The sequence below is a fragment of the Danio rerio genome, chromosome 23, assembly GCF_049306965.1.
Source record: "Danio rerio strain Tuebingen ecotype United States chromosome 23, GRCz12tu, whole genome shotgun sequence".
NCBI lineage: Eukaryota > Metazoa > Chordata > Actinopteri > Cypriniformes > Danionidae > Danio > Danio rerio.
In genome coordinates, this window is record NC_133198.1 from 12317466 (window position 1) to 12331164 (window position 13699).

The 13699-nt window shown below is 38.6% G+C and overlaps 1 protein-coding gene across 2 annotated transcripts in view; it reads left to right on the plus strand.

Moving 5' to 3' along the window:
• Positions 1 to 13699, plus strand: part of sycp2 (synaptonemal complex protein 2) — a 62614-nt gene that overhangs the window by 34866 nt on the left and 14049 nt on the right. For both annotated transcript variants that reach the window (XM_021469909.3, XM_068216871.2), the window contains 15 exons: positions 4715 to 5004; positions 6040 to 6140; positions 6526 to 6562; positions 6681 to 6754; positions 6843 to 6885; positions 6959 to 6993; positions 7077 to 7134; positions 7229 to 7391; positions 8828 to 8892; positions 9360 to 9533; positions 9670 to 9973; positions 10131 to 10369; positions 13045 to 13260; positions 13345 to 13399; positions 13501 to 13665. In XM_021469909.3, coding sequence (XP_021325584.2) covers positions 4715 to 5004; positions 6040 to 6140; positions 6526 to 6562; positions 6681 to 6754; positions 6843 to 6885; positions 6959 to 6993; positions 7077 to 7134; positions 7229 to 7391; positions 8828 to 8892; positions 9360 to 9533; positions 9670 to 9973; positions 10131 to 10369; positions 13045 to 13260; positions 13345 to 13399; positions 13501 to 13665 — 2019 coding nt within the window. The remainder of the gene's footprint in view (positions 1 to 4714; positions 5005 to 6039; positions 6141 to 6525; positions 6563 to 6680; positions 6755 to 6842; positions 6886 to 6958; positions 6994 to 7076; positions 7135 to 7228; positions 7392 to 8827; positions 8893 to 9359; positions 9534 to 9669; positions 9974 to 10130; positions 10370 to 13044; positions 13261 to 13344; positions 13400 to 13500; positions 13666 to 13699) is intronic.

Consider the following 13699-nt stretch of genomic DNA (forward strand, 5'->3'; position numbering starts at 1 on the left):
CTGCTTACAGGCAAAGACTGAAACCGGAACCACCCCCCCTATAAGGACATTTCAGAGCTGGACGGACAATCGGATTCCATACTTCGAGACTGTTTTGATCATGTGAACTGGAAGAAGTTCCGGGCAGCTTCTGATGTCGACATTGAAGCATACTCAGACACCATTACATGCTTCATCAGAAAATGCAAAGAAGACGTGGTCCCAACAAAATCTTTCAGTATCTACCCCAGCCAAAAACCATAGATCAATGGCAAAGTTTGAACAGCCCTATCAGTGCGAACTTCCGCCTAAAAATCCATAAATGCTGAGGAACAAAAACATGCAAACTACAACCTCAGGAAAACCCTCAAAGCAGCAAAACGTCAATACAGGGGGAAGGTAGAGGGTCAATTTAACACCAATAATACATTATGTTAATTACATCACAGACTTTAAAAGTAACAAACCCATCACTGTAAACATTGCTTCCGTGACCGATACTGAAACCGCCAGCACACTCTGTTTCTGTAGCGAACGTAACGAGATATTTCAGTCCCGTTAAAATCTGGAAAGCTACGGGCCCAGATGGCATGCCTGCATGTGTACTTAAGGGCACCTATGGTGAAAAATCGACTTTTCAAGCTATTTGGACAAACATATGTGTATATATAGTGCATAGACCATCATATTGGGGTGATACAAACACACCCAGTCCTTTTTTTTCCAATTTAACAACATAAAAACTGTGGACCAATTAGAGCGGTTTTCAGACCGACCGCAACTTTACGTAGGAGTGCGGTCCCCCCGCCCACCGAATTGATTGGCAGCTGCCACATTAACATGTTCCAGTAGTCACGTGTATATGTCAACAAGACCAGGCAGACATACGCAAAGCAACCGGGAATAAAAGATCTGTTCTGTTCGCTAGGATCAGCAATCATCATCAAATGTGATTAATAGTAAGTTTTACATGTTTAAAGTGTTTTAAAACAGTGCACATGTGTAATTAATTACAGCGATTTACTTAAGCTTTACTTCTTCAGCACAGCCGCGTGTCAGAACAATTATAAAAGAAGACGCTTCAATCCCAGTTTGTAGAAGTTAAATCAGGTTTATTTTGTACATTAGCATAACAGATATCCACACAGTACTAGAGGTTAGCCTGTATCCTGTCACATTTGAGTGCAAAAACAGTGCTAAGCTAAGCGCGCTCTGTCTGCCTGCCTGCCTGTGTGTGTGTGTGTTTGTGTGTGTGTGTCAGCTGCGGTGTGCCTGTGTATCTCTGTGTGTGAGTGCGCGCGCGCGCGTAAACTTTGTAACGATATTGTGTGTGACTCATCAATGCAACTTTACAATACTGATTAGTAAAGATTAGTTCTTACTGTAGTATTTCTCACAAACGCTACATGAGACCTTCTTCCTTTAAGTCTGTCTGTTGTCTGACGCAGTTGAGGGAAGAGATTAAAGCACCCGGGAAAGCACGTAGAAACAGTAGGCGGGAAAGACTCGTCTTAAAGGCGCAGTACGACAAAACCACCCCCTGCTGGAAATCAGTATAAAACAGCATCTTGTAAAAGGTATAATGAAAAATCTGATGAGTATTTTGAGCTAAAACGTTATATACTAGGGGTGTAACGATACACTCAGCTCACGATACGATGTGTATCACGATATAATGTTCACGATTCGATATGTATCACGATATTTGAAAAAAATTGAAAATTAAACTGAAATGCAAATTTTACCAAGTAAACAATTTTTTATGTATTTCTTTTGTTTTAACTTGTTAAACTGAACCTTCTTTAAGAAAATAAATTAAACAGGCCTGTCTCTGGAAAATAAAACTATTTAAAAACTTCTTAAAATATTATGGAAATGACAGAGACAAAATTAAGGAACAATTTAAGTACAGGTGCAAAACAAATAAGCTTTCTATTCAATTGAATTTAACAGTAAGAGCTTAAGTCGTTTTTTGTGTGTGCAAAAAAAAATCCACATTTTCAGGTATTTAATTCATATTTAATTAAATTTATTTAGAGATATCTCTAATTACAATACTAGTCAAAACTCATTTAGAGATATCTGCAAATATTTTTCAATGGAAGTCAATGGAGGAATATGACTAGTCATAATATATTTGCAGATATCTCCAATCTGATTTCGTACTAGTACAATTGTAATTGCAGATATCTCTAATTGTCATTCTGACTAGTCGAATTATAATTATGACTAGTCAAAATATAATTAGAGATATCTCAAAATAAATTTATGGATAGTCAGAACAAAGGTTTAAATGCTAAAACGGCTTGCCATACGCGCGCGTCTATCATAGTCCGCCCTCTGTAGTAACAGCTCAGCTCACGTCATGTGTGATTTTGCGGCCGCCAATACATCATTATATGAAGACAGAATGATATTTTAGGGTGAATTGTACCTTATAAATACAGTATGTGACTCTTTTAACACCATTAGAAGGTATCCATGTCTCTGTGCAAAGTATGTAAATCACTGTGAAGACTTTAAAACTTAGGCTATGTTTGACCCAGTATGCGTGTCAAAAAGCGGACGAGTCTAAAGCAATGACTGTACAACCGAAATGTTGCCAGACGTCTGACTTTGAGAGGATGGGCTATCCTCTTTTTCAACTCCACTCATCTTGGTCTGCTAACATTACTGCTGCTGCAATCTGAACTCACGTGCGACAGCAAGTGGAATGTAGCCCACGTGCAAACAGCTCAACTAAGAGAAAACGGACGTCATATCGTAATCAAATCGTCATAACGCCACGATGCATATTGTGACATTTTTGCATCGCAATAAATCGTACAACGATAAATCGTTACACCCCTATTGTATACACATTCTAGAGACGCAAAAGACTTATATTAAATCTGAAAAAAGGGGTAACCTATAGGTGCCCTTTAAAGCATGCGCACACCAGCTAGCGGGAGTTTTCATGGACATCTTTAACCTCTTGCTCTCTCGGTCTGTGGTTCCCACATGCTTTAAGAAAGCTACTCTTGTGCCCATACTGAAATCAGCTAAAACCACATGCCTGAATGACTGGCGTCCAGTTGCTCTGACACCCATCTTCAGCAAGTGCTTTGAGAAGCTGATTAAAAAGCACATCTGCTCAGAACTGCCCGCTCACACTGACCCTCTGCAATTTGCATACAGCAATTTGCATAACCGCTCCACAGACGATGCAATTGCTTTCACCTTGCACATTGTTCTGTCTCACCTGGAAAACAAAAATACATATGTCAGAATGCTGTTTGTGGACTACAGCTCAGGATTCAACACCATAGTGCCTGCCAAGCTGGTGGTGAAGCTCCAAGCTATGGATCTACACAGCTCACTTTGCAACTGGATCCTGGACTTCCTGTCAAGCAGACGCCCGATAGTCAGAATGAACAACATCACCTCGTCCACACTGATCCTTAACACTGGTGCTCCACAGGCCTGTGTTCTCAGCCCACTCCTGTACTCCTGTACACACTTGACTGCACAGCCAAGCACAGCTCAAACGTCATTATTAAATTTGCTGACGACACAACGGTGTGTGGCCTAATAACAGATAATGATAAAACAGCCTACAGAGAGGAGGTGCAAACCTCTCACTCAACATCAGCAAAACCAAGGAGCTGGTGGTGGATGTCAGGAGAGAGAAGAGACAACACACTCCTATCACCGTCAACAGAACACCGGTGGAGAGAGTCAGCACATTCAAGTTTCTTGGAGTCCACATCGCTGAGGAATTGACATGGACTGCTCACACAGACACGCAGTGCTGAGGAAGGCACATTAACGCCTCTTCTTTCTCAGGTGTTTCAGGAGGTTTAGAATGAGCCCCCGCATCCTCTGCTTGTTTTACACCTGCACTGTGGAGAACATCCTGTCTGGCTGTATCACCACCTGGTATGGGAATAGCACCAGCAGCAATTGCAAAGGCCTACATAGGATTGTGCAAACTGTTGAATGCGTAGTAGGAGGTGAGCTTCCCTCCCTCTAGGAGGGTAAGCCTAGAGCAGTGGTCACCAAACTTGTTCCGGGAGGGCCGGTGTCCTGCAGATTTTAGCTCCAACCCTAATCAAATACACCTGAACAAGCTAATCAAGGTCTTACTAGGTATACTTGAAACATCCAGGCAGGTGTGTTGAGGCAAGTTGGAGCTAAACCTTGCAGGGACACTGGCCCTCCAGGACCGAGATTGGTGACCCCTGGCCTAGAGAATCATCAGCGACTCCAGCCACCCAAGCCATAGACTTTTCTCTCTGCTACTCTCAGGCAGATGGTTCCGCAGCATCCGGTCACGCACCAGCCAACTGAAGGAAAGCTTCTTCCCTCAAGCTATCAAGCTGATGAACACTTAACACCTCACTCAGACTCTTTCATACTCCTCACTGCACACCATCAATATGTAGCATGCACTGCACTTTAACCAATCTATACATAAAACAATACTGCCTACAGTTGTGAGTACACATATTCATTGTACATATCCCTGTCAACATTGCCAATTTTTTTTTATTTTTTTTTTGGGAGTATGCTGTTGTATTTTGTACTGTCTGTATTTTGCACTGTCTGTATTTTGTACTGCCTGGAGCCAGCACCTAAGCTTTTCACTCATCATAGCACACGTGCTGTTGATGATGTGACAATAAAATTATTTTGATTTGATTTCCTTATATATTGTCACTTTGTGTAACCTTGCTGTCTGTGTTGTCATCTCCAGATGGTAGTTCTCTTCCCCCTCCTCAGCGTCTGTCCCCGGCACAGTGTGCATCTAGAACTCTGCCCCAGAAGCAGCTGCACACGCAGCTCACTCAGAGACTGGAGGAGGTGCTGAAGGAGCAGCAGGTTACAGATGGCCATGCAGTCCAGAGAGGCTCCTCGCTGGCGTCCAAGACTGCAGGACAGGAGAAAGAGGATACTGAAAAATCTGTCAAATCCTTGCCGGCTAAATCCACACAACAGAGAAGGAAGAGTAGCAAAGTTCAGGGGAACACGTCAGACCATGACAATGTAAGACACTTTTAGTTAAATCAATGTTAAAATATATAGCCCCTTTCACACAGTTTAATATAGGTTAATATTCTGAAAAAATCTGAAATGTGCTGTTCACACAGGGAATGACTTTCTGTAATTTTTCCATAAAAGCACCTATCACACATTTATTCAATCACGTTTTTATTATAAAACACTGGTAAATTCTGACATTATTAACTGAAATTAACCCTAAATGGCTGCACTTGTATTTTTAAACATGAACAAGGTCAGTCTTTTAGTTGATGGTTTCACTTTTGTTTAAACATTTAGCATTTATGCTTTTGTTCCAGAGACAAACCAAAATACTAAACTATCAGAGAAAAATGTTGTTGTAAGCATCTGAAGACAGACACGCTAACATTACTTGCAGCAAAAAGTTACACAGAGGTCTGTGCAGTGAATCATCTGCAACTGAATGTACTGATTGGTCAGAGTAGACGTCTCACATCTGTGCCTAGTGGCAGTATATAATAGGGCTAAACCATATATCAATTGTGCTTTGAAAGGGACGGACTGGCCAAATGGTCTGGTGGCCACATTTCCTGGTGACCTTATGGTCTATTTGGCTGCCGTATACCCCCCCCCCACACACACTTCTTTCATATACAACAATTTTAAAAGTCTGATTCATATAAAACTTTTAGGGCTCTAATTTGACGATCCATGCGCAAAGTCCAAAGCACAGGGCGCAAATGCATTAAGGGCGTGTCAGAATCCACTTTTGCTATTTTATGGTCGGAAAAATCCACTTTGCGCTGTGGCACATTGTCTAACACTGTGGCGCTCATTCTCTTAATGAGTTATAGGTGTGTTTTAAGAATAAACCAATCAGAGTCTCATCTCCCATTCCCTTTAAGAGCCTGTTGTGCCATGCCATAGTGCATTTGCTATTTACATGTGTAAAAGGGGCATATGTCTGCTGTACTTGAACTTTCTACTTTCTCCCCATGAAAGGATGTTGAGGGAGGGTTTATTATATTAAACTGTGCCTTTGTTGTTAATGTTTTGAAGATAACAGATGCAGCAGACAGTATGGTGAAGATGATATCCAGACATTACAAGAAAGGTGCTAAAGCAGCATCTCCTACATTTAACACTGCATCTACAAACAGGTGACACAGACTATCCCAGCTAAAATTTTGTGTTTTATAGACATCTAATAAACATTTAAACATAGACAGCTTGACATATTATAGACATCTAAGAATAGCCTCAAAACTAGACTAGTCATCAAATAGATAGATTAGACAGACTTTATATTTGTAGTCATTAATTTCTGTTTATTTGATGACTAGTCTAGTTCTGGCCTATTCTTAGATGTCTGTTAGATTTTCAGTGACAGCCCAAATTAAGCCTTGTTTTAGCCAAGACAACTATGTTTAGACGTCTATTAGACATCTTTTAAAAACAAAAATGCTCGCTGGTGTGTTTTCATTCATCATCGAGCATTACTTCTGTGCCTGACATGCAATTACATATTTATATCTTCACTTTTAGAAATCTGTTCAACAAGAGCTGTGGTTCATCCTCCACTGTAAGCCACATTTACACCAATTCATGTTTGAACCTGAACCTGTTTAATGCAGGTTCGGGTATATTCAGTTGTACAAATGTCATGCTGTTTTTGCTTTGCTTTTTTGTTTGTTTAATAGGAAAAAAATGCTGCGAAGAGATCAAGCTTGCCTAAAACAGATAACAAATCCAAAAAGCCATTACAGAACATTGAGTATTGCATTTTAGTGATGTTTTTCTTCCAAAATAGGCACTATTTGGTCAAAGAAAAGCTGTTAATGACTATTTTTGTGGTGTTTTAGGGATATTTATGCTTTTACAGAGGACACACCAAAAATTAGTGTGGTAGGTGTGGTAAATGTATTATATTTAAATTATAATAACAACAATAATAGTTCTTGAATGTTTTCCTTTTCAGAGACAGAAATCTGATGTATTCAGAAACGAAAGCAGGTAATTGTACAAAACAGCTCCCTCTAGTGTTTAACAGTTGAACATAACAGTGTAGTTATTTTGTCTTGCTTTTCTCTTTTCAGTGAACTAAGTATTTCTCTGAATCGCACCAACTCTGCTAAAAGGCCTGCGTTACCAAAGGTTTCATATTTATAAAATGCATTTGGTGATTTCACATACATTTTATGCTATCCAAAATTGCACATTTCATATGATTGTGTTTGTTACATTCTAGGGAACTAAAGCAAATGCGAAGAAATACCTGTTCAGTGACACTGACACAGACAATATGACAGATATTAGCTGGTTAAAATCAGCCAACAGGAAACCCAAGCCTAAAGTGGCAGACTACAGCAGGCAGCCAGTCAAAGCCACCTTTCCACCTGCTGACTCTACATGTAAACTACACCCATCTCTATTTAATTAAAATAAAAGAGCAAGAACTCTGTCTGGTTGCATAAAGAACCTTAAGTTTTTTTTATTAAGTATGACACGTAAAGGTTAATTTAACCTTACCTAGGAGAATACTTTAAGGGAATTGCATATAATCCCTTTAACAGTTCTCTTTATTGTTGAATAAATATGAAACTATTAAGTGTTTTACAACATTAATACAGGTTTGTCCTTAAAAAAAAAATTATATATATATATATAAATTATATATATATATTGTTGCCACTCATATTTTAACCCGATGAACGCCCAAAACTGATTCAAATGTGCGCTAGACAGCAATTGTTGCATTCCTGTGTGTGGGTGTATGGGTGTTTCCTAGTACTGGGTTGTGACTGGAAGGGCATATACTATGTACAATATATGCTGGAATAGTTGGTGTTTCATTTCGCTGTGGCGACTTCTGAAATAGAGACTAAGCCAAAAACTTGCCTGTCGTCTGATTTAAATGTGTAAAGATTATTGTGTGTCACTAAAATGGCGAACATTTTAAAGCAGGGGTATCCACACTCTGTCCTGGAAGGCCATTGTCCTAGAGAGTTTAACACCAACCCTAATCAAACACATCTGAACCAGCTAATCAAGCTCTTACTAGATATACTAGAAACTTCCTGGCAGGTTGGAGCTAAACTAAGCAGGATACCCCTGTTTAAAAAGATGTAGCACAGAAAAAAAAAACTTTATATAAAAAACAACTTGGCAAAACTTTAACAGTTTAGCAGCAGTTTTTCATCATTAATCAAGTTTGTGAAACTGTTAAGGTACAGTTTTCCCAAGCTTAGACTAAACTTAAGGCAGTGAGAGTGCTTTATGCAACACTTAGAGGTTTACGTAAGGGAAAAAAAAAACATTTAACCTCTTAAGGCCCAAGATGTGTTTTTACATAGAGTTTTTATTTCTCTTTGCTATTTGAGCTTATTAAAACCTAAATAAAAATAAAACCTAAGTATCATCTTTTGACATTATGTGCTTTTAAAGAAAAATGTCCATAAATGTGGACTCATAGTCCGAATTTACATAAAGCACTTTTTCCTGACAGTTTTTTAATGTAAATATAACATATAACATTTTTTACTTGCTTTGACTATCAGAGTAAAAACAAAAAAAATTCCCATTTAGTGTTTGGGACATTTCATATGTGGCCACTAAGCCCTAGTAGGTTAACAAAAAATTGTTTCACTTATAGAAACCCTTAAGTAACATTTAGGGGTTATTTTATACAACAACCTTATATTTATGGGAAACATAAAAGCGATCTTAAGGGAAAATTACTCTTGAGGTTTTTTATGCAACCGGGCATTGGTTGTCATGTGTCAAAGTAAAGAGAGATGTCATCTGTTTCACTGAATACCAAACAATTTATTGATTTATTTTATTTTAGTTAAATCACCATATTCACCTGTGGCTTCACCAAAGCCAGTGAAAGAACAGACCAAGCCAAAGCGGGTAAGAATATGTATGCTGTCATTTCGCTGATTATATCTTTAAGATTTTATAAAGTTTTGTTGCTAATTTTTTTCCACTTTTGTAATATTTGCACCCCAAAAAAACTGAAAAGGTCACCCTAACAAAGCCATCAAAAAGAAAACTTTCTTTTCATTTGTGAAAAATGAAATATGACGTCATCAGACTGGCAAAAATGGGTGCTTATTTGTAAATATGCATGGTTGTATGTTTATGTTTATTACATTATAAGCTGAATGGCTGTTTTTGGAGCCTAGCTTAGCTTAGAGTCTTGTGAATATCAGAGTGAATCTGCACTGTAAAATGCACAAATTTCTTTTAAAATAGCAATTCTGTTTCCATTATATACCCCCATACAAAAGGTGATTATACTTTCTTAGAATATGCAGTATTGTGTGTATTTTATGCTTATTAGTAGTAATAATTAATTTTTCTTTTGAATTAAACAGAAGCGTCAGAAGAAAATAGCCGAACATGAGGATAAATGGCAGTCAAGCATCAATAATAAGAAAACCACAGGAAGACCTCAAAGAGCCGCAGCCTTGACTAAAACCTACAGAGAGCCGTCTGACTCAGACAGCCAGTCCAGCCAGACAGAGAGTGAAAATGCACCTCCCCCTAAGGCATGTGATTGTTCTTTCAGCAATGTTCATTTAGGGCATCTTTATTAATGTAATTGCCTTTATTGAAGGCGTTTAGAGTCAGGATAGACTAATGATAGCGTTTCTATGTGTTTAAGCCTTGTTTCTCCTCAAACAGAAAAAGGCAGTGGTGCGGCCGGTAACGCCTCAGGAGATTGTTTCAGCTCATACCACAGCACAAGAAAAAAGGAGACAAAAACCCTCTGTGGACACAACCAAACAGCATGAGAAGAATGGACGGAAAACAACAGAAACAGCCTTTGCAGAGATTCAACAAATTCAGAGGAACGATAAAGGCAAGAAGGTGTCTAGTCCTGAGCGTCTCAAAGTGAACAAGACCTCATGGGACAGACAGAAAGAAACCTGGGCTACAAGATTATCTTCCACATTTGCCTCACCGCCCTCTATTGAGAAGATGAGATGTAAGAATTAAAGTGGCCTAAATTATTTATTTTGTTTCTACAAATTTACACATAAATTAATAATTGTTCTTATACTTCATCACAGTAAATTATTTCAAAGGAAAGTCTGATATAAATGCCAGAAGCTTGTGTAATTTGCTAATATTTGTCTCTGTAGCGATTGAAAAACTAGCAACCAACCTACGATCCAATACTACACCTCTGCGCTCTCTGTCCATCTCTCCAATTGAAGCAGACTCACCTCCGCTGGAGCCTCTCATTCCTCTCAAAGCGATACAAACCTCTTCTCTATGTAAAACACCAAGGAGTAAAAGTGCTGTAATACCTTCTCCCCTCTCCATAACACCTGTTTCCAAAACCTCCAGAGGCTCTAAGAAGAGTCTACCTGCTGTTCAGGTAAACAAGAGTACATATGTAGGGCTGCTATCTAAATCATTTTCATGGAAATAGCAGGTAATACTCGTGTCTGATCCTGTCTCACTCTTTTTAAATTTGTAAATATAGTGCTATCAAGTGGTTAACTAAGATTAATTGCATACAAATACAAAGAGTTAAATTAACATAATATATGTATGTTTGTACTGTGTATATTTATTTTGTAGGTACACTCGACGGCCACTTAATTAGGTACACCTGTCTATCTGCTCGTTAACGCTAGTTTCTAATGGGCCAATCACATGGCAGCAACTGAATGCATTTAGGCATGTAGACATGGTCAAGACGATCTGCTGCAATTCAAACCGAGCATCAGAATGGGGAAGAAAGGTGATTTAAGTGACTTTGAATGTGGCATGGTTGTTGGTGCCAGACGGCTGGTCTGAGTATTTCAGAAACAGCTGGGATCTACTGGGATTTTCATGCCCAACCATCTCTAGGGTTTACAGAGAATGGGCCAAAATATCCAGTGAGTGACAGTTCTGTGGGCGCAAATGCCTTGTTGATGGCAGAGGCCAGACTGGTTCGAGCTGATAGAAAGGCAACAGTAACTCAAAAACCTCTCTTTACAACTGAGGTAAGAAGAAAAGCATCTATGAACACACAACATAACCAACCTTGAGGCAGATGGGCTACAGTAGCAGAAGACCATACTGGGTGGCACTCAGCTAAGATCAGGAAACTGAGGCTACAATTCGCACAGGCTCAAAAAAATTGGACAATAGAAGATTGGAAAAACGTTGCCTGGTCTGATAAGTCTCGTTTTCTGCTGCGACATTCAGATGGTAGGGTCAGAATTTGGCGTCAACAACATGAAAAGCATGGATCCATCCTGCCTTATCTACGGTTCAGGCTGATGGTGATGGTGTAATGGTGCGGGGGATTTTTTTTCTTTTTTTTTCTCTACCAATTGAGCATTGTGTCAACGCCACAGTCTAGCTGAGTATTGTTGCTATTTACGGCCATTCTTTTATGACCACAGTGTACCCATCTTCTGATGGCTACTTCCGGGAGGATAACGCACCATGTCATAAAGCACAAATCATCTCAGACTAGTTTATTGAACATCATAATGAGTTCACTGTGCTCAAATGGCCTCCACTGTCACCTCTGGCATTCGCATCATGGATGTGCAGCTGACTGATCTGCAGCAACTGTGTGATGCTATCATGTCAATATGGACCAAAATTCCTGGGAAATATTTCCAGTACCTTGTTGAATCTATGCCATGTAGGATTAATGCAGTTCTGAAGTCAAAAGGGTGTCCAACCTGGTACTAGTAAGGTGTACCTTACAAAGTGGCCAGTGAATGTATACATTTCAGAACATACATATGCCCAATACACAGTGAGTACACATGTAAATACAAACCTGTATTATGGATGTGACTAAGCAAGATTAACCATTTGATAGCACTAATTAATTTATATATATATAGATGATAGTAGCATCTGTGTGCAAGTCCAATATGAACTAAGGATAGCTGATGTTGTGCTGCATCTTCTTTTGTTTAAAAGTAACTGTGTAGTTACAAATACAGTGAAAGAAAAAGTGCTGGAAATGATCAAACCTAAAGCGGGTTTTAAATCGGATGTGTGGAAGCATTTCGGTTTCTTTCTAAAAAGATACGAAAAAGGAGAAAAGGTAACTGACAAAGAAAAAAACAATATGCAGGCACTGCCAGACTGTGGTAAAATATAAGCCAGGGAATACGACTAAAAACAGTCATGGGACTGCAGAACACAGCACACTTGTTAGATTGATGCAGACATTGGCTTGTACTGCAAAGAGACCTCTATCTCACTCATGGCTTGTCCTCTCAAGTGGTGGAAAGACAATGCACAACGTTACCCACTGCTGTCCACCTGGGCCAAATCATATCTCTCTGTCCCAGAAACCTCAGTCCCAAATGAGAGTTTTTTTTTTCTGTTGCAGGGGAGATGCCTAGAGATCCCAGCTTTTACCAGATTATAGATATATGATAATTTTGCTTAAAAACCCATGAGTTTTCAACAATACTAAATTGAAACTTTTTATATATATATATATATATATATATATATATATATATATATATATATATATATATATATATATATATATATATATATATATATATATATATATGCCATGGTTTAATAGTTTTTTGTTATTAAAATTAAAAAATTGAAGTTGCTGTTTTGAAACTTACAGATAGATGGCTGATTTGTATGTAATTGATATGTTCTTTGCTAAGGTAAATAAACACTTTTGGCACTTTTTTCGAGTCTTTTCATTAGTTTTGTTTTTCCTGTAAATTATTCCATAAATACCGTACCGTGCCATTCATACCAAGGTATTATCGTTCCGTGAAATTCTGATACCGTTACATCCCTTATATATATATATATATATATATATAATATACACACACACACACACACACACACACACACACATACATACATGCATGTTGTTTGAACGTTTACAAATGATACAAAATTCTGTAAAATGTAAACATCTCTGTGAAAAATATCCTAATTCTAAAACTCAATGAACTAGTTTGTCTCATTAAACTCACACATTTATGTCCACTTTATTACCTCACAGAAAAAAAAAATTATCAAACTCACTTGTTCTCTGTCTCGCTCCTGCAGGTTGAGCTGAGTCCTGTTCATTCAGTACTGTCCCAAAGTCAACCACTCTCCATCAAAGAGACCCTGAACTCTCCAGACCTTCAGGAGGAGCAGAGAGCTGTCAAGAACAAAACCAGCCCAGCATCTTTTGAAAGGAGGTCTGTCAATTCTCTGACAATCAGCCAGACTTCACACAAATCTTTGAGCAACATGGCAACAGCCCTTACTGAGCTTGAGGTACAAGTTTAACTTCATTTCTGAGTACAATTATACTTTTGGTAGCATATTTCAGCAACACAGCATCAAATTCTTGATTTTTAGAAAACACCAGAATGCCAGAAAGGAAGTAAGGATGAGAGAGCAGAATTTAAGTCAGGTGATTGGGTTTTTAAATACTGTGTGGTTTTGTACATGCATTTGGTAAATTACATAAATGCGCATCTTATATATTCTTGTACTACTGTAAATGCCCATCAGGTCCATCAGTCATCCACACACACATCATCCCGTGCCACACAGATGACGATGAAGACAGTGAGGAGGACAAAGAAAATAAGGCTCCTTCTCCTTCTCAGCTTGCCCTGAAAATGAAGCCAAGGAAGTTGTTTGTGCCTACTAATAAATACTGGACTCCTAGTAAAGGTATTTATCACTTTTTAAAAAGGGTTATGTCATA